The 20,690-nt window shown below is 37.8% G+C and overlaps 2 protein-coding genes across 12 annotated transcripts; one reads left to right on the top strand and one right to left on the bottom strand.

Annotated features, from left to right (window-relative positions):
* Window positions 1–9,830: 9,830 nt before the first annotated feature.
* On the top strand, window positions 9,831–14,334 carry LOC113702217 (DExH-box ATP-dependent RNA helicase DExH18, mitochondrial-like). Of its 11 annotated transcripts, none has more exons than XM_072057672.1 (3): window positions 9,831–12,212; window positions 13,647–13,689; window positions 13,938–14,334. In XM_072057672.1, the coding sequence occupies exons 1-3, from the start codon at window positions 9,934–9,936 to the stop codon at window positions 14,046–14,048; spliced, it is 2,433 nt and encodes an 810-aa protein (XP_071913773.1). In that variant the 5' UTR covers window positions 9,831–9,933; the 3' UTR covers window positions 14,049–14,334. The 11 variants fall into 11 exon arrangements, with proteins under 11 accessions (XP_071913773.1, XP_071913776.1, XP_071913782.1 ...); XM_072057675.1 differs by having other exon boundaries at window positions 13,909–14,334; XM_072057681.1 differs by having other exon boundaries at window positions 13,647–13,712.
* Window positions 14,335–14,829: 495 nt separating this feature from the next.
* Window positions 14,830–20,415, bottom strand: LOC113701752 (NADH dehydrogenase [ubiquinone] iron-sulfur protein 1, mitochondrial). The gene is made up of 5 exons (XM_072057683.1): window positions 19,777–20,415; window positions 19,137–19,383; window positions 17,384–17,678; window positions 16,913–17,287; window positions 14,830–15,988 (listed from the first exon to the last, which is right to left on the bottom strand). The coding sequence occupies exons 1-5, from the start codon at window positions 20,192–20,194 to the stop codon at window positions 15,089–15,091; spliced, it is 2,235 nt and encodes a 744-aa protein (XP_071913784.1). The 5' UTR covers window positions 20,195–20,415; the 3' UTR covers window positions 14,830–15,088.
* Between the last annotated feature and the right edge of the window lie 275 nt (window positions 20,416–20,690).

Here is a 20,690-nt window from a genome sequence, read left to right as displayed (position 1 = left end):
GCAGTTTTCTTTGTTGGATCATGAAAAATAAAGGAAGGCAAACCAGGATGTGACACAAGAAGTTGAGCTAATTGCTCGAGGTGAGAATAAAAAAGGAAAACAACTTGGTAGTGAATCTAAGGCAGGCGATTCAAAGATCAAGAGAAAGGGTGGAGTTCAGTGTTTTAGTTGTCATGAGTTTGGCAATATCAAATCATATTGCCCTCATCAAAAGAAAAATGATGAGTATGTCTATAATGGTGTTGTTGGATATGTATTAGGTGGAGATATTCTCACAATCTCCAAAGGTAATAGTATTTCTTCTCATGATGGTTGAATTTTAGATTCTGGATGTGTTTCACATGTTTACTTCAGGTTAGACTATTTTGATACTCTCCAAAGAAAGAAGGCAGGTTTTATGTCCTTAGGTGATGGATTTACTTGTCAAGTCAAAGGTGTTGGAGTAGTGAAAATCAAAATGTTGAATGGAGGGATTCGTTCTTTGGGTGGTGTGGCTTATGTCCCAAAGTTATAAGGGAATCTAATTTCTTTGAATCAGTTAGACTCCGAGAGTTACCATTTTTTTGCGGCAAGTGGAGTCATGAGAATCACATATGGCGAGAAGGTCTTGTTGATGGGGAAGAAGTATGATAATTTGTACCATTTGAATATCTCAATGGATTGGGAGTGAAAGGGGATCTAGGAATACTCTCAAATTACAAATGGTGGTGAGAGAAAAAGTCCTGCTATGGGAGAGGGTGAATTGAGGCCCCCCTCGCGAGTCAACTAGATGTTGGATTCGGTTAACTACACACGTTCATTTGCCGATTGAATCAATTAAAAACAAGACCATCTTGATTCGGGTGTGTAGTTAGACACCAAGGTATTTGGTGGAAATAGGCAAATGGAGTTTTTTGGATGGTTTGCTGCTTTTGCTAAAAGAAATATTCGTCAAAATCGAGATTTGTTAGGAAATTGGTTTAATTTCTTTTAGTCAAGATCCTTATTTGATGTAGGAAGTAACTAGTTTTCTAATTGGATTTAGTTACTTGAAATGGTAGTCAACGAAACTTCTATTTGATTTAGGATTTAGATGTTATTTCCTATTCTGTATAAGTCTAGGACTTAGTATTGGGTTCCAATTGTTATTTGATTTTTTGGCCAAATAATGTTCTCTATAAATAGGTAGATTGACATACTACAAAAACACACAAGAAAAGAGTGAGAGAGTTCTTAGTGGGTGAGAGGATTATACAAAAGTTGGGGTTTGGAAATCAAGTTATAATCTTGTGATGTTTTTCTCACATAGTAAGATCAAGTTTTTCTCTCCGTGGACGTAGGTTTGGTGATTAAACCAAACCACGTTAATTCTTGAGCGTTGCTCACCGTTCATGCTAGATATTATTTTCTATTAAATTGTTAGTTTTTTTCTTTTCAAAGAATTGGCCTGATACCCTAACAATAATGGTTGTATCAGCTGCAGTTTTTTTGCCTTTTGGTCTGCGACTTGCTCAAAGTTAGATGTTTTTGAGGCCTACTCTGGGTAATTAGTAATTACCTTTTCCTTTAAAGAGAAAAATAGAGTTGAAACAGACTTGTGTACGAGTCTCTCTTTGTGCATCATCCTAACTAATTGTACATGGTACTCTTTGTTTTAGCAGATTAATGCACTCCTAGTCTTCTTAATTTGGTACATAAGAGTGGACTCGAACCCTCATCTTACTTGAGACGCAGTACGAATTAATTGCGGAAACGTTCATAATGTAATGTGAAGTTTAGCCTTTGAAGATCATGCATATTTGACCTAAGAATGATGATAACCTTATAATTACCGTGGCTGCAAGCTTCTATGGTGACAGAAGTGCCTGCGTCTGTAACATGGATAGTTGATCCCCAAAACCTGTTTTGAATTTGCGTCACAAGATTTTGCTCCAACAAAATATGTTCCCCTTAGGTGCAAGACTCCGTCAGCTCCGATTGCAAGATCTTGCAGCAAAAGAAGTAATATATGGACTATGACTACAAACTTTCGCAGACCAGATTTACCAAAAAACCTTAGATTATCAATCATGCCTAACTTTTTGATGATGCTTTAAATTACTTGAACATGAAAAAGGTTTGAGAATCAATCGTCTCCCCTGTTACGAAATATAGAGAGCCCTTGAAGGGTCTTTCTAGATACAGCTCATCAAAGTGAATGGAAGAACTTTTTCCCGTCCTTGTTTGGCGAGCAGGAGGATGCAGAAGAAGAAGAACAATGGTTTACTTGCACAGTAGGGCTCTGTTTGAGATTGATGATGTTCAACAAAAATCAGAGACATAAACATCAAATAATAATTTTAGGATTCCAATAGATTCTGTGGATAAAGAGGAAACAGATGCCTTTGGCCTACAGTGCAGAGACAGGGAAAATGAATCAGCATCTACTTGTGACGTCTTGAGCGATGGGAAGGCCAAACTAGGTGCAATCACTTCTTGCCTCAGAGTCAGCAAATTACAAAAATAATAATATAACTGGAGCCAATTCTATCATCTTTCTTCCCAATGAGCTTACAAAAAATACTACTAATAAAAAAAGATAGTAGATAGTACTAGTAAATTAGCATTCACTTAACCTATTATTTCACGAAGTTTTTAAAAAATGGGAAAAGCTTAACAGCTTTAGCTGGAGGCAGGAAAAATGCTCGGTGAACGTCCACATTTTGATTCCAATATGGAATATGTGCTGGTACTAAAGCTAAGCCTCTACAAATAGGGCAAGTATTTTGCCTCCGAAGCCATGCTTTCAAGCAATCTGCATGAAACTCGTGAGGACAATAATAGAGAACCCCAATCTTGTCTTCGTTCTCATACCTAGCCTGCCAGGTTTCCAAATATGACCGAATTAGATAATATGCAATCAAAAGTAGCAGATGTTAAAGGCCGTCGGACAAATTAGTTACATACCATGCAGATACCGCAAATTTGTTCACTGTAATCCAAGCCGGACGATGGCTCCAAGTTATCAATAGCTGCAGATGGTGGAACATAATTCCGGGTAACAAATCGCTTCATAATAGTTTCCTCCGACAGAGCTGCTCTTTCTATCTCAATCTCCCACCTCTCAATTGCACTCATCAGTGTTCCCTGTCACACTGCCCATTAGACTAATTGTATTTGTCTTTGCAAACCTCACTAGCAATTATAGAACACGACAATTCAAATGATATGTAATAGCATTTCATTACCTCATCCGACGAGCGATCACAATTGCCTCCACGAGCCTTGGCCCGACAAGCTCTTCGCTCAGCTATGGCATAGGTTACGGGAGTAACAGGAAGTATAACAGAATAAGAATCTTCCGATATATCCTGTTTGAAAAAACAGTTAAAATTTTTTTTTTCAAGTATTATTACAGCCTTACAGCAATATGACTAGTTGAGTAAGAGAAAAAAGCTGAAATCAAAGGCTGGATGGAATATCTCCTTCCCCTAATTCAATATTTTCTGCCACAAGCTTCACAGAAGTTAGACAGATAATCACAAACAATTCTGGAGGTCATCGGTACCTCTAAGAAAGTAGCATTGTCTCTATTTCCACACCCTTGATAATCTGAGCCTTCCACCAAGTTTTGCGACTTCAAAGTCTGCTGTTCATCTGCACAGTCACCTTAAAGAAAAAAAAAAGAGTTCTAATCAGCTCCCCAGAACATAACTACTCAGAAAAAGCTAGCCATCCACATGCTTCCATCCATCAACCAAATCAAGGAGGAGAGGCAAACTGGACAAAAAGACTAACCCAAATTAGTTTCTTGAACATGAGAACTCTGTACATCCATAGAGCCAGTATCCGCCTGCGCTGCCCCGTTATGTAAACCGTTTATTACTGAGTTTGAGGTTCCTGAACTACTACCAACATCAAAGTTGCTGGTCACAACTTCATTCATCATCTTAAGTGAACTCTGACGATTGCACATCTGATTGAACATGTTGTGATTACTTGTCTTGTTGTCGGATTCATTACCATGAGCTGGATTTCGTAAAATTTTAAAACATAAGGATTACATTATATTGAGAAGTTAGATTGGTTATTGTCATGCCAAAAGTAATATAGCACATTAAATACTATGTCAAACAATACCCAAAGGTTAAAAAAATGGAAATTTTATTTTTTTCTTTTTGACAGCAGTTTCAACAAAAACTTCTGCTGACAGTGTCTTGAAAATAAATCTCACTTTATACCAAACATAAACACTTGAGTAGATGTATCAAGTTGATATCATTAGAGAAAAACATAGAAAAAAAAAAGAAAAAAAAGAAGAAGAAGAGGCGTACAATGGCCCTAGAGTAGATACGTACTCAACCTACAAAGTCACACTCATCAAAATGGGAAAAAGCAAAAAGAAAATAAATAAATTAGAGAGAAAGGAGACGAAACATGTGCAGCAAGGAAGAAGAGGCAGATACAAATAAAATTATGCCATCCTACGGGTCACCAAATTGATAGCTCTTCTGCCATCACCAAAACCAACTAGATACAAACAGAAGACCGTTTTATCAGTGGCCTAAAATAAATTCCAAGCTGGAAACAAGATGACCACCCCATCAGGGATCCAGATGGTATAAGAAACCAAACTGACAGACCTACTTGTCTCAAATGTCTTCTATCACGCAATCTTTACCACAAGATAAATATGGTGCAATAAGTTTGGACCAATTATTAGGAAAAATTGGTCAATCTATGAATGGAAAGAAATATGCGCCCCCCCCCCCCAAAAAAAACTTAAAAAAAGAAAAAGAAAAAGAAAACCCAAATTATTAAGTTGTTTACCAGCAAGCACTCATTAGGTACAACCTTTCAGGAAGATCTAAGCAATTCATAAGTTGAGTCGACAGGCATGCGTCAATCAATAATTTTTGCACGCTAACTAGTTCAGAAAAGATTTAGCCTAGAAAAACAAATAAGTAGCACAATAATCCAATCAAAATACACTACAGAGACAAGGTAGTAAGGCAATATGCAAAGTGCAGGCCACGTGATAACTAGGCCAAAGACCAAATACAATTAAGTAACCAAAAGAAACAACAACCAGATAAAACAAAAAGAATAGATAAAAGGATGTTCTATTAGATAAGGAACAATGCACATGAATAAATAAAAATCAGAGACGCAGAGGAAATATCAAAGTCCCTTACTGAGATCTACAGTAATCACCACTTCTAGACCTTGATATTGCGCAAATATTCAAATAATGAAATCTTTAGGCTTCCATAGGACCTTGTCGCACGATTTGATAATCAAATCAAGCAAACCCTCCCTGTGAACCCAGAAAGACTGGCCTCAAATCCTTTAGGTTTCTAGAAGTCCCCTGGAGGTCTAAATAAACATCTACAGAAGAAACTATATAAACCTGGAAGGAGACATGAAGCAACACATTTGGTATACAAAATTATCTCCTGATATGCCTGTGGCATTTGATCATTAACAAGTCAGACCAAAAATAGGAGGTATATTTCTTCTTGTCCAAACCACAAAAATTGATCATTAACCTCATAGTGTTAGCTATTTCAAAAAGAACTTAACCCCCACCAAAAAGGAAGAAGACGAAGAAGACTATGGGTTCGTGCTTTTCCCTACTTGTGTATTTTAACTATTATATTATATGTCTGCAGTAAGTAGCCAAATTAATAGCAACAATATGGAGAAAGCATGACTTTCCAGGATAGAAGAAGGGGATCGAACAAAGACCAGAAGCAGATTGCTCCAATACTTGAGGAACAGAAGGGATGCCAACTTCAATGTCGTCATCTGCCAATCTCATCTTTTTTGAACACCTAAACAGGCCAGAAAACTCATGCTGCCAAAAAGCAGCATCTGGAGCAGGATCAATAACCTCAGCAGTTAAGCTGCTTCCTGCAGTAGTAGTACTGTCATCACCAACTTCTTCAGAGATGCTTGTCAAAACATTGAGCTGCTTATTCTTCCCTGGAGGATGTGAGCACACTTCATAATTTGGTTTCAAATATTTGCTCCCATTTTCACAACCATCACCAACTCCAGTGTTAGATGCAATACCATCAGCAGCATCACCTACACAAAGGTAATCATTAACACAATCTAAGATTGGTCAAGACAAAAGGTAAAATGTGGAAACGATGAATTTGCCCAGATGATTGATTGCTGGTCAAGATGAAATTCAGCTCATGGAACCTCAAAGGCAAGATAATAAAGGAATAATACACTTAGAGATAACAAATTGATCTCATGAGATGGAAACAATAATGCATGGTAAAAGATTGCAATGGCCTTATGGTATCTATTACGTATCTTACATTAAAAATGACACCCACTAAGCCAACAATAAATACAGCGAAAGGCGAAGAAACATGTGCAGTAAAGAGCACCAAGCAGATGCAACTAGAAACTACCCTATGCAGCCACAATATCCCATAACATGCATTAGAGAATAATGTGTCAAGATTACTCCCAGAAAAGAACTTCAAACACTTGAATCAAAAAACAAAGGAATTGCTTGTTACTTTCTCTAAGAATGTCATATTTAGAACATTCCACAAGTTTTCTAGTCATCTGACATGTTCTGTTGAAGAAATTAAAAGTCACACCAATGTAAAAGAATTGATTGTTTTACACCGAATCGAAATAAGTAACAGAAAAATCAAATAGCAGGTCACCAATACTTGCATTCCTACGTCATCAAAAACCAACAAGATACAAAAAGAAAAACATCTAATTACAGCTGGACTTGCAGGTGATAGGAAAACAAGTCTAGTTTGTCTAAGCAACACGAACACAAGTCTACAACAGATCAGATAATTCTTTATACAGGAATAGAAAGAGGATTACTGGATATTCAGAACATGTCAGATCACCTTGTAAGGACGTCTGAATTGTATGACAAAAATCAAACAGCCAATCTATGTGATAACCCTAACTAAGGGTCCAGTACAGGGCGATTTCTATGGACCAATTATTATGAAAAATTGGTTGATCTCATGAATAGGAAAAAATAATGTTACATTTTAGTCTTGGGTACAAGATTCAGCGATGGAAGTCGTGGATTGCACTTTGGAAAAATTGCTACGTTTTCCGTGGACATATTTTCCAATCACCTTTTTACTCCACATATATCAAATCACTACAGTAATTTTTCTACAAAAAGTCCAGAAAAATGCAATCCAAACAAAGAGGAAAGAATAAACACAATATTTCTCAAGTAGCACAGATTCATACATCATGTATCACTTAAATATTCATTATTGTTATATGTGAGTGTAGTTGGTGTATTTCAATTCTCTGTCTGAAGTGCAAAAAGGCCACTCAGTAACAATCTGGAGAAATCAGTTCAGTGGCAGGACAGACCTGCAGCATGTCTTTCTGTAAAGTTGAAAGAGCTACACGCTCCTGCAGAACGGCCATCCCCACTTAAATTTAACCAGGCTTTCTTCACTGGTACCTGACAGATTGAACCGATGTGAACTTCATTGTCAGCCAATCTCATCCTCTTTGAATGTGTACAATGTCCACTGACCTCATGCTGGGGATCAATACACACTGAAGGGCTTCCTGAACTGTCACCATCTTCACAGTTCCTTCTTGTGACTTCCTCATTCTGCTGTCCATATGAACACTGAGCATCATAATTTAGTAGTGTTGAATTACTCCTATCTTTACAACCCCCATCAACTCCGCGCTTAGAAGCAATAGAAATACCATCACCATTAGCAGCAGCAGCATCATGTCCTACACAAAATTGATTAAGACAAGTGTATATGGCCACTTATGCATGCAATGCCAAAACCAACTAATCAAAAAATTTCTCAAAAAAATCCAGCAAAGTCAGTCAAAAGATGGAATTTACCCATGTTTTTCTCCAGGTCAAAGAAGGGTTACAAAACTACCACTTCGATCAGAGGATCCCTTCTTCAGCAGTAATCCCTCACATTTAGGATCGATGATTTGTCCCCTAATAATATGAATTTAAGAAGAATCTGTGGAAAGGTGTCAAATTTGCACGCAGAAATCAAAGCCAACTACTTCTAGACAATCATGAGCTAAACATCTCAATATCAACTAATTATTAACAGTAAGCATCACAAAACAAAGCATCAAAAGATGATGGGCAGGCATGAAGACATTCAACAGCCGGATTCCACATAAAGATTTGAGCTACATTGTATATGCGAGTAAGAACACGATCAGGAAAGCCAAAGGCTATTACCTTGGAAGATGTATCAAGGCAAGAAGCCCACGACAAAAGTTTCTAGAAGAATAAAAAAGCTGAAAAAATCGAGAAGAAAATACACAACAAGATCAACAGAAACAACATAAGAACCATGGTTCGAAGTCTCGGCCGAGACCGAGACGACTCGGCCAAGTCGTCACCGTCTCGGCCCCTACCGATACGATACCATGACGAAACGATACCGAGATACTTGACTCGCCGAGAAATCGGCCGAGACGTCACCGCGACGGATTGACTCGGTCGAGTCACACCGAGTCACTCCGAGTTATCCCGAGTCAAGACGAGAAATTAGCCGAGTTACACCATGACGGATTGACTCGGCCATTTCTTTTGCTATTTTTTATTATTTTTATTTAGCATACTTTTTTTATATTATTAACAATTTTTAGAATATTAAATACTTTAAAATTTGCGTTTCACCGCGACCAATATGCCGAGACCGATGTGGAACGTTCCGGACCGCGACCGTGACCGCGACCACGACTTTGAACCATGATAAGAACCGTAAGGAAAGACAAATTTTTGACAGAATAAACAAGTTCTAAAAAACAAATGAAGGTTCTGATCAATCAAAAGGTTAAGGTTTGTCTTCCCTTTGTGTACTAAAACTTTCCTGAAAGCAGATTAAGAAAATTAGTTCTTAAAAACATGAACAGACTTCAGGGGTGAGATCTTAGTACCATGGAACATTCCGAGCAGCATATTTCGCCCGAGGAAGTGGAGGGGTGAGAGGGTTATTTAAAAATTTTACCCTCAAGTTTCTCATAATTTCGTTTAACACACTCGGTGTTTTTCCATAATTGGACGAATGAAAATAATACGTAGGTAAACGACTTAAGGAGCTCATAATCTATTTCAAATATCTAGTTTTGGCCTTTTATATATTTTAAATCTCAAATTGGTTCCTCAATAATAAGAGAGTGTCAAATTTTCATCAAATCTATTTCTACCATTAAAATTGATGAATCTAAGTGCTAAATTTGATTGATATACTGAAACATCAAAATTTAACATTAGTATTACCATTCTAAAAGGTTCATCCCAACCTTTTGCGCATTTAACCCAACATTTCACCATTAGTGCACTTCACCTTCAGATTACACCACTAGACTACATGACCTTTAACATGAATTGCGAGTTCGAGACATTGGCTTTCACCTCCAAACACAATTTTTTCTGACAATTTTCAGAGCGTTTGAATACAACATTAAGGAACATTAACTCTCTTCGACATCTCATTAATCACAATGACCTTTCCTTAGAAGTAATTGGGTTGTAGTTTTGCACTATTATCAACTCTTTCAGTAGTACAGAAAAGTAATTGTTACGTTTTTCGTAAACATATTTTTTGTTATGTTTTTCCGTAAACACATTTTTTAATCACTTTTTTATTTTACATATATTAAATTATTATAGTAATTTTTTTATAAAAAAATTCAAAAAAATACAATCTGAATGGGAAAAAAAAAACAGTCTCACAAGCACCACCCCTCTGCTCTGTTTGTCTCCCACCCGCTGGGTTTAGGGTTTTAGAACTTGGACAATATACCACCATTTCTCGCTTTCCCCCTCTCCATTTTCTCCTGTTCTCTCTCCCGACCAGGTACATTTTTTCTTCCTATCTAATTAAAAAAAAAACTCTGACTTTAACTTCTATGTAAGTTACAGCATTATTTCTTTCTTTCTACCACTCTTTATCTTTTTTCCCGGTAATGGCAAGAGGCCCTGCAAGGAACCTCCTTTATCTGTATTCCTCTAGAGACAATTTCACCAAGGTTAGAGCTTTTCTTTTTCCCAATAGATTCCATCGGGCTGATTCGCCAAACCCATCAAATTCCCATCCTTTCCTCACCCCTGATTCAAAATTCTGTATCCCACCTCAATTCTCCCCATCGCACTTTACACAATCACTTAATTATAGGTGTTTAAATTTCCAAAGACACCCTTTCTCGACATTAGTAGAAAATGGAACCCCAAATTTGAATTCAGCACCTGCTCTTGAATCAGAAGTTACAGAAGTAGATAGTATTAGTGATATAGGTTTGGATGAAAATGGACCTGGAAATGATAATTTAGAGCCTGAGAAAAGATTGAACTTTGCTCAGATAGATAGCCGGGATCCGGTAGAAATTTATAAAGAGCTTAGAGATGCTTCTAAAAGTGATAAGCAGAGTAGGAGTGATTGGGATCTGTTAATTGAGGTTTTCAGAGGTTTTGCAAAATCTGGTTGGGCTTCTAACCAGGCTTTAGCTGTGTACATTGGTGCATCTTTTTTTCCTACAGCCGCCCATAAATTTCGTAATTTTTTTTTTAAGAAGTGCAAGATTGATATAGTGAAGTACTTGGTTTTCCTTGGCCCTGGTATTGAGGCTGAGAAGTTTTTGTTTCCAATTTTTGTTGAGTTTTGTTTAGAAGAGTTTCCTGATGAAATTAAGAGGTTTAGGAGTATGGTTGAATCAGCTGATTTGACGAAGCCTCATACTTGGTTTCCATTTGCTAGGGCAATGAAAAGGAAAATTGTATATCACTGTGGTCCGACTAATAGTGGGAAAACGTATAATGCTTTGCAGAGGTTTATGGAAGCAAAAAAGGGTATTTATTGCAGTCCTCTCAGGTTGTTGGCTATGGAAGTTTTTGATAAGGTGAATGCATTAGGGGTTTACTGTAGTCTCTTAACTGGGCAAGAGAAAAAATTTGTCCCATTTTCAAGTCATGTTGCTTGTACTGTTGAGATGGTGTCGGTTGATGAGTTGTATGAGGTGGCCGTGATTGATGAGATACAAATGATGGCAGATCCATCTAGAGGTTATGCATGGACGAGGGCTTTGCTTGGATTGAAGGCTGATGAGATACATTTATGTGGCGATCCAAGTGTTTTAAACATTGTTAGAAAGATTTGCTCTGAGACTGGGGACGAGTTGGTTCAACAACGTTATGACAGGTTTAAGCCACTGGTTGTTGAGGCGAAGACCCTTTTGGGAGACTTGAAAAATGTGAAATCTGGGGATTGTATTGTTGCATTTTCCAGGAGAGAGATTTTTGAAGTGAAATTAGCAATTGAGAAGTACACAAAACACCGTTGCTGTGTCATATATGGTGCGCTGCCACCAGAGACCCGTAGACAGCAAGCCAACTTGTTTAATGATGACAATAATGAATATGACATCTTGGTCGCAAGTGATGCTGTGGGAATGGGTTTGAATCTTCATATTAGAAGGGTTGTGTTCTATAGTCTCTCAAAGTACAATGGTGATAAGACCGTTCCAGTTCCAGCTTCCCAGGTGAAGCAGATTGCTGGAAGAGCTGGCCGAAGAGGGAGTCGCTACCCTGAGGGACTAACTACCACTTTGCACCTTGAAGATTTGGACTACTTGATTGAGTGCTTGAAGAAGTCATTTGACGAAGTTAAGAAAGTTGGTCTCTTTCCTTTCTTTGAACAGGTAGAGCTATTTGCTGGCCAATTTCCAGATGTTACTTTTGCACAGCTACTTGAAAAGTTCGCCGAAAATTGCAGGTTAGATGGGTCTTACTTTCTGTGCCACCATCACCATATAAAGAAAATTGCAAATATGTTAGAGGAGGTCCAAGGGCTATCTCTGGAAGATCGTTTCAATTTTTGCTTTGCCCCTGTTAATATTAGAGATCCAAAAGCAATGTACCATCTTCTGAGGTTTGCGTCATCATATGCACATAAGCTCCCTGTCAATATTGCAATGGGCATGCCAAAATGTACTGCTCGTAATGATTCAGAGCTCTTGGACCTTGAGACTAAGCATCAAGTATTGTCCATGTATTTGTGGTTGTCTAACCATTTTGAAGGGGAGAAATTTCCCTATGTCAAGAAGGTTGAGGCAATGGCGGTAGACATTGCTGAACTTCTTGGTGAATCATTGACCAAAGCTAACTGGAAACCAGAATCAAGAAATCCAGGAAAACCAAGACAACAAGAGAATGAAGGTGGTTATGAAAGGCCAAGGTCACTAATCAAATTGTATGAGCAGTAAGTCAAATGTGTTTAACTGTAACTTTCAGGCTCTTTTATCTGTTTTGTCTGTTTGATCTTGTTATCTTTGGGGATAGCAGAATTACCATTAACTTGTGTCTTTGTAATGATAGACTGCTATCACTGGATAGTTTGCAAGGGTATGTTGAAGTCTTAGATTTATGGGTGGAATTGTTCAAAATGCTTGCTTTACTTCAAATGAGTATCACATGCATGCAATGATTTTATTTCTTTTGGTTTCTTTTTCCCCCCGGGGGGGGGGGGGGGGTTGTTGGGGAGAGATGTCTGCCTATTAGGGATTAGTCTCTTAATTAATTGTTATGTGAAAAAAAAGTGGTAAGATGTAAACATTTAAAATTTGTTGAAGTTTTGACCCAAAAAAAAATTGTTTAAGTTCCGTATTTGTTAATTTTTGCCCATTTGTTGTTTGTTTTGATTGCCAAATGCCAAGATTTTTTCCAATAGCATATGAAAAAAACTTTCTAGGGGCATGTCTCTTTCACCAAACTGGCAAATTGTTGATCTGCATTGATGGGGAATGGGGCAGGTACGGTTGGCTTAGGTCCAGTCAGGTACGGTTGGTGTACTGCATGTATAATGTGATTGTATGCTTACAGGGACAGGTGTATTTTATGCTTTGAAATGGTGTACATGAATAAAATTTGAGTACAATAAAGTTATGTAAGAGTACACGATATAGTGTAGACAGTACAACAATTGTACAAAATCTCCAACCATAAGTGCCCCTAGTCCGCATTGATAAGCTGAAATGATTGAGCAATTAAGGTAGGCTACTCATCTAATGTGTATTTGCAGCTGTAGAAATGTTTAATTAAGAGGGATTGGCCTGGTCAAGGGACAAGATTAATATTTGTGGCGGGAATTTATGGTGAGAGTGGTAAAATCAACAAGATTAATGTTAGTGGCAAAATGTTATGGTGAGACTTTAACTAGATTGTGAGAAATTGAAAAGAGTGCAAGATCATTTTGGTATCTTGTGCAAGTCAGTAAAAGGACTATGGCGTGCAAACTTGAGATAATTGCTCGCACTGCTTAGAGGCTGATGTTGCTTTTCACATTGTTCTTTTGTAGTATCAAGTATCAAATATACATGTGAAAGAGTTTTGGCGTTTAGTTGATATTTGGCATGTGCTGTTTTGTGTCAAGAATATTGATAAAGAGGAAAGGTTTCCAGTGCTTTATGTGAGGGTCATATAGAATTCTGTTATGTCGTAGCGATGTTTCAAGCCAAGGTAAAGTACTCCATACTGTGATTAGCAATTTGGTTCCCTGGTGCATTGTATTTGATTTTAAAGATCCTGTTAAAGCTTTCTTTTGCTGTGTCTTTTGGTACTACAATTTCTTTCTAGTTACAGAAGTAGTGAACTTGACATTACAGCATTTATCTATCCCACGTTGCAGGAAAAGGCAGGAAGGCTTCTCAGCTGGACAGAAACTAGAAAAGGTGACAGCCTAATGCTCCTTAAGGTACAGAAAATCATAGTAGTAGTATATCTGCAGCTTTTGTGCTGCTTGGTCTGCCACTTGCTCGAAGTTACATGCTTTGAGGATCCAATTAGCTTTTCGTTGGAGGAAAAATCTAGATTTTATCAGACGTTTACGCGATGCTACTTTCTTTGTGCATCATCCTAGCTAATTGCATATGTCATCCTTGTTTTAGCAGAATAATGCACACCTAGCCTTAATTTACAGTACATAAGAGTGGACTGGAAGCTTTTTACGTGGGATGCAATGGATGGGGAAACGTTCACAATGATCAGCCTATCAGGCCAATGTCAAGTTCAGCCAGCAAACTACCCTTGAAGATGGTGCACGGTTGGCTTAAGAAATTATGCTAGTACTATTGCAACCTTGCATAAATCGTGGCTGCAAGCTTCTGGCAGAAATTATTGGGCTTGCCTCTGTAACATGGGGTGATTGCATGAAATATTCTCCAAAAGCGTTTGGTGAGTTGCAAATATTCTGTTCCAGCATAATATGTCTCATCCAGATGTGTCATTGTACAAGTAATTATTGTTTCGATCAAGTATAACTTACATATTAGCGGCAGTATGAATACTGGAAATTATGATCAAGAGTTTCAACCTCAGCTGAATTCGATTTTAAGGGGTAAAACACCAGTATGATGTTGCTTAGTCATTTACAACCTCGGCCGCTGCTAACGAGCTTCTTCTTTTCAGTTGATACCAGGCATCCAATAATAAAAACAATACAAAATGATTGGCAAGAAAAGAAAATCAATATGCCCGCCACCATTTCTGACATTTATAACTAACAATGAGGTCAAGCTCATAATTATTGCAATGACATGACAAAAGCACACAGCTTAAATGCTGCCAAAACCAGTCATTCTTCCTCAACCTACAACGGGGATGAGCAAGAAAGCCACCATGACAAGCGAAAGCATTTAGATGATAACATTTACCATTACGAAAGAGTAAAAATTTAATGCCATTGCAACTGTAGAATCCATGTCAGATGATTTCCAGCACTCTCGATTGAGATTTTACTTCCTTTATCATTGTATGTTGACAACCTTAGCCGCACGACTGAAAAATACAAAAATATCGTGGAGCCAAAAATATAAACCAAGGCCAGTGTAACTTTGGATTCACAATATGCTGGATGCTGATTAAAATTACAGTAAGGTACAAAAGATTGCCAAAGCTGGTTTGCCATTTATGAGAAAATTCCGCTACGGCATTCTAGTTCATTCTTTTTCCTTGATCCCCTCTATTTCCTTGACGAACAAAGAATCCTAGATGGCGTAAATTTAGGATACAGAAGCCAAACAGCAAAACGTGAACTGACACCTTTATTTCAAGTCCATCGCTTTCCAGAGCTCATTTCTTCAACAATGATGCGCTGCATTGAGCCATTACCTTGGAAGCCCTAGTGATTGAATCAGTCATGTAAAAATTCTCCACTGCTGTTCCAAATGGAACAGTGCTCATCTCCTGGCGTGACTCAGGCTTCAAAGAATAAGAAAATATTGCAGGTTGTCTCTCATCAGTATTCAGTAGATTTGGTGCTACAGTCCTCATCCGAGATCTGATAGCAGTGAGGGAATCATAGGGTAGACATGCGCCTGCCACCTCAGACAATGCTCTAATTATTTTCCAATCATCCCTAGCATCACCTACAGTGGGTACTGCTGGTACAGTAGTTTGAGCACACCCTTCTGTATTAACATATGTGCCCTCTTTCTCAGAAAAGGCTGATGATGGAAGAATTATGTTTGCACGATATACACCACGATCTCCATGGTGTCCTTGGTAAACCACAAAGGCATCCTCGGGAATTTTCTCCAAGTTCACATCGTCAGCACCCATCAAATAAATAAATTTGGAAGATTCAATGCTATTACCAGATTCTGGAACAAGTCCAAGATCAAGAGCTGCAGCTTGAGCAGCATTTAATAGCAACACATTAAGCCCGTTCCAATCGGGTCTAACAGCCTTTGCACTTTCTGCAATAGTCTCAACAACCGAGAAAATTGCATCCTTGTCATTCCTCTCAAAAACCCCAGCACCAACAATGATGCAAGGGTTCTTGGCATTTATCAATGTTGAAGAGAAAGGATGGCGACCATCCGCAATTTCTTTAAGTGTTTGAGGACCTGTACCAAGATGTTCATGATCATAGTTTAAGTCTGTTGCAGGACCAACATAGCCCACCTTAGCTTGGGCAGCTCGAACAGTTTTCCGAATTCTGGCATTCACCATAGCAGCTTCAACCCTTGGCTGAGAACAACATAAACAATAAGCATTGGTTACAAAGCCAAAAAATATGCATATGGGATGGCAAAGAAAAGAACATGACATGTCAGACAGCTATTAAAATCCATGTTAAAAAAATGCCAGTTATTACGACAATCAGAGAGAAAAACCTTCAACTGCAGCTCAAAATGCATTACAACTGAATAATCTTACAAGATTCAAAAGACATGCATAAGGTCATCAATAAGCAGCAAAACAGCAGTCCCATTAAAAAAAAAAAAAAAAAAAAAAAAGATCCATTCATATGAGAGAATTCATGACATCAGAAGTCAAGAAAATCTTTGAAAGACGTATGCTCAGCTGGCTGCATAAAATTCTTGTTTAAAATAAGAGTACAGATAAAGGAAAGTAAGAGGCTTCAGGGTGCAGTAAGTGTTTAATTTTATATTGCAATTATAGTATACTCTTAAATTGCTACTGAAAATTACATGAGAAACATTAAGAGTAAAATTTTGGTTCTCAATAGTGGTCTAAAAGGGGATTAGACAAAAATAAATGTGCTCCAGCATTTGAGGCAGATGTAACCTCCCTAAACTTCGGTTAATGACAACCCAAAAAAAACAAAGTTTTCAAAAGCAGTCATCAATCTTCCATAAGTCTTCATTTATCAAATAACCAGCATTGATAAGGTTCTCTACAGGAACAAAATTATTTACATAATTCCAGACTGACCTTTCTATCTGATCAAGCAATAATTAACATCTGAGGTGCTCATGATCATCTCTTAATAAAATATTTTCTTGTTCTTGGGAAGAGGAAGATCATACAGACAGCCCCCACAAACACATGCAGATATGCGTATCATGTAAATTCTTTACAGATTACCCACATAGCTAAGTAACTTACGTGATGTTAAGTGCACATGCATTAACAGCTGAAGAACATTACCTGAGTACCAACCAAGAGAAAAACATCTGCCTTCTCCAAGCCACTGATGCTAGTGTTCATAATGTAACCAGAGCGGATGTCAGCATTTGGACTTGGGCCATTACCCTCACACCAAACATTATTTGACCCCATTTTGTTTAAGAAATCCTTCAATGCCATCATGGATTCTGCATCAGACAGCTTACCAGCAACTCCAACAATTTCACTGGGCTTGACTTGGTGGATGACCTCAGCAACCACGGCAAGAGCATCACGCCAACTCACTGCCTTGAAGCGTCCATCTGGACCGCGAATCATCGGGTCATTTAACCTCTGTCTCTTTAGTCCATCATAAAAGAAACGTGTTTTGTCTGATATCCATTCTTCATTGATATCCTATATGAGAAAATGAAGCACAGGGTAGTCAAACCTATGACTAGTTGCAGATATGACCAAAAGCATCATAACAAGGCTAATTTAAAGTACCAGTACCTCATTTAATCGTGGCAAAATACGCATAACCTCTGGGCCTCTGCTATCAATCCGAATGTTTGAACCAACAGCATCTGTAACATCAATGCTTTCCGTTCCCTTTAATTCCCAATTTCGAGCTTTAAAGGCAAAAGGTTTTGAGGTTAGAGCACCGACAGGACAAATATCAATTACATTTCCTGAAAGTTCACTTGTCATGAGTCTTTCCACATAAGTTCCAATTTCTTCCCCACTGCCACGACCCAACATGCCAAGATCCTGAACCCCAGCTATTTCAGTCGCAAATCTTACACACCTGTTTATGAGCATTGAACATGTTAAAGGACAATTCAAGCCACATGACGAAATAGGTAAAAACAGTGCAATGCAATATGGAATTATTCAGCATTCGTCTAAAAAAAAAATTCAATACATCTTAAACTTCAAAAGTCATTTCTAAGAATTAGTTTGGCACTAGGGAGAAAAGATGACACCTCCATTTCCCAAAGTTCATCCGTCTATTGGCATCTGTCCTCAAGCTCACAAGTATTCTCAGCTTAGACTATCTAAGAATCCAGTTAATAACAAAAAGAATATATATTGAATGAATTCTAAAATAGACAATGAAAGAAAAGCAGAATGAACAAACTGCTATTCCTCAGCAAGAAACAATGGCACCAGCTCAGAGATGTTAAATCCTACCACATGAGCATTAAGATCAAAACAAGCACTACATACAAATCAATGAGAACACATCTATCTGTTACTTTTTTTTTTTTTTAAAAGAACAGAGATACATTTTGGTTGCCAAATGACAGCAAGTTGGTTGTTCAATAGTAACTGCAGACTTATTTATTGTGATGCCACCATTGTAAGTAATTTACACAATTTTTGTCTGTCCAATTGCAATTATGTTCTATTGTTATCTTGTTATGCAAAAAGTCATCTGACTGAGAATATTATAGGATCTGCCATAACTAGACAGAGTGCTACTTATGGCATTGTCAAGTTAGACATAGGGTTTGTTTGATAACATACAAAAGTGCTTAAACTGAACCTTTTCAGATGTTTTGAGTGTTTGATAAATGAAAATCCATCTGCTGAACTTGTTAAGCAGTGCTGAACTTGTGTGTAATTTTTTTAGTACAAGAAGCTTAACTGAATGCTTAATTCTGATAAGAATCAATAAAATTACTTTAACTACCTTATCTTATCTACCAAATCTACCGTTGTTTGTTAATTATGTTCAAAATTCTTATCTAATTAAATAACCTAATATTCTCTATCTAACGATTTCTCCCTTTTTAATGACTTTTACATTTTTTCCATACTCCTCATATAATATATTTCATCTTTTATATTAATTTGATTTAAAAATAAATACTGTCATTTTCATACCTAACAATTTTAAATTAATTAAATCATAGGTTCTATTTCTTTTTTGAATGAACAGATATAAGGGCAAAATTATCAAATTAAACTTATTAAGCATTCAGTTATTAATATTTATCAAACAGTATAAATAAGTTTAGCATTAAAATTCAAACATTCATATATTTCTTTTCAATGCTTAAAATTCAGCAAATTAATTCTTTCAGTATTCAAATTTCAGAATTCAGAATTCAGATTCAGTTTTTATCAAATGGAATCATAGTCGTAGGACCTCTTGTCATAATCCAAGAATCACTAGAATACAATTGACATGGATTTGAAGGTGTGACAAGTTATCTAGATTCAATGTGCCATGGACAAACATACAGTCTCTTGTGCATACCTTGTACATTGAATGCACCTAGTCATGACAGTCTTGACCAATGGACCCAGATTCTTATCAACCACAGACCTCTTTGTTTCAGTAAAACGACCCCGGTCAGAACCAAAAGCCATAGACTGATCCTGGAGATCACATTCCCCACCTTGATCACAAATTGGGCAATCCAACGGATGATTCATCAGCAAAAATTCCATAACTCCTTCTCGTGCCTTCTTGGCAAGAGGTGTGTCTGTCTTAATCTTCATCCCTGCAAAAACATCATCAAAATCAATACGCAACCAACAAGCAACCAAACAAAATGTTTTTTTCCCCTCTTCTTTGTCCCTGGCAACTGCCGAAGAAAATTTAATCACAGCTAAAAAGTATAACTCTCCATAACAGAATCATCCATAGCTCAAAATTAAGCAATTAGTTTCTCAAGAATGCAACATCCAGCTCAAGCTCAACGAAAGCAAACAACTTTTTCTTTTTCTTTTCTTAAATTATAAAGCACCAATCCTCACACATTAACATTAAACCCTAAAGTCCACAATTTTCTCATATTAAGTAGCGAGAAACCTAAATTTTTCGTTCGTAATAAATCCATTTTAGCAATAAAATCACCAAAAAATTAATTCAATTATCAACTAGTTTAGTTTACCAGGAAGAGCAGGCATGGCGCAAGAGGCGACAGGCTTGGGGGACTTTTCGACTTCAACGAGGCACATACGGCAATTTCCGGCAATAGAGAGGCGGCTATGGTAGCAAAAACGAGGAATGTCGACGCCGGCGATCTCGCAGGCCTGAAGGACAGTCATACCCTTAGGGATTTTAACAGGATATCCATCTACGAAGACTTCGATAGCGTCTTCCGGGTTGGGGAAGTGGACTCGGGCCCCGCCGACGGGAGTTCTCTTCGGAAGATCCGGCGGGGGAGAATCCGGCTGGGCTTGGGCTGCTTCGGCATTTTGGAGCTCACTAGTGGAGACGATGGAGCGGCGGAGAAGAGGAGTGAAGATTCCTGGCCGGAGTTTTCCGGATCGCAGGAGAGTCCGGGAGGAGAGTAAACCCAGCCCCATTTTCTGGGTTTTATTGCTATCTCAGATGGACAGGATCACAATGAAATGCGTAGTTTTTCGTTTCTCTTCTTTGCTGAAATTGAGCTGAGAAAGACTGTGGAATGATTCTGAGGCGCGTGGTTTCTCTGTATAACTAACACGCAGCAGTTGGTGGGGGAACCCGGGTCGGTTAATAACCGACTTGGTTATCAAACCATAGGTTGATGGACCATGTGATATTCCGAGCTTTAATAGTTGGGCTTCTCTTCTTGAGAAGGTTCTCTTTTATGACGTCGCTCCAGACTTCTCAAATTTAAAAAAAAAAAAAAAAAAAAAAGAAGCCTCCAGTTGAGAATTGGAGATTGGGGGCAGAAAAAAAAAAAGGAATCTTCTCTCGTAGATTATCAGAGATTTTCTAGAGATATTGAATTTCATCCGCTTAAACTCATGCTAATTTTTTTTTACCAAACCAAATAAATACACTACTGCAATCTCTAAATTTAAGAACAAGAAATAT

Source organism: Coffea arabica, chromosome 7c (assembly GCF_036785885.1).
Source record: "Coffea arabica cultivar ET-39 chromosome 7c, Coffea Arabica ET-39 HiFi, whole genome shotgun sequence".
In the NCBI taxonomy this organism is placed as follows: domain Eukaryota; kingdom Viridiplantae; phylum Streptophyta; class Magnoliopsida; order Gentianales; family Rubiaceae; genus Coffea; species Coffea arabica.
The sequence above is the reverse complement of the archived record's forward strand: the minus strand, read 5'-3'. Positions and strand labels throughout refer to the sequence as shown.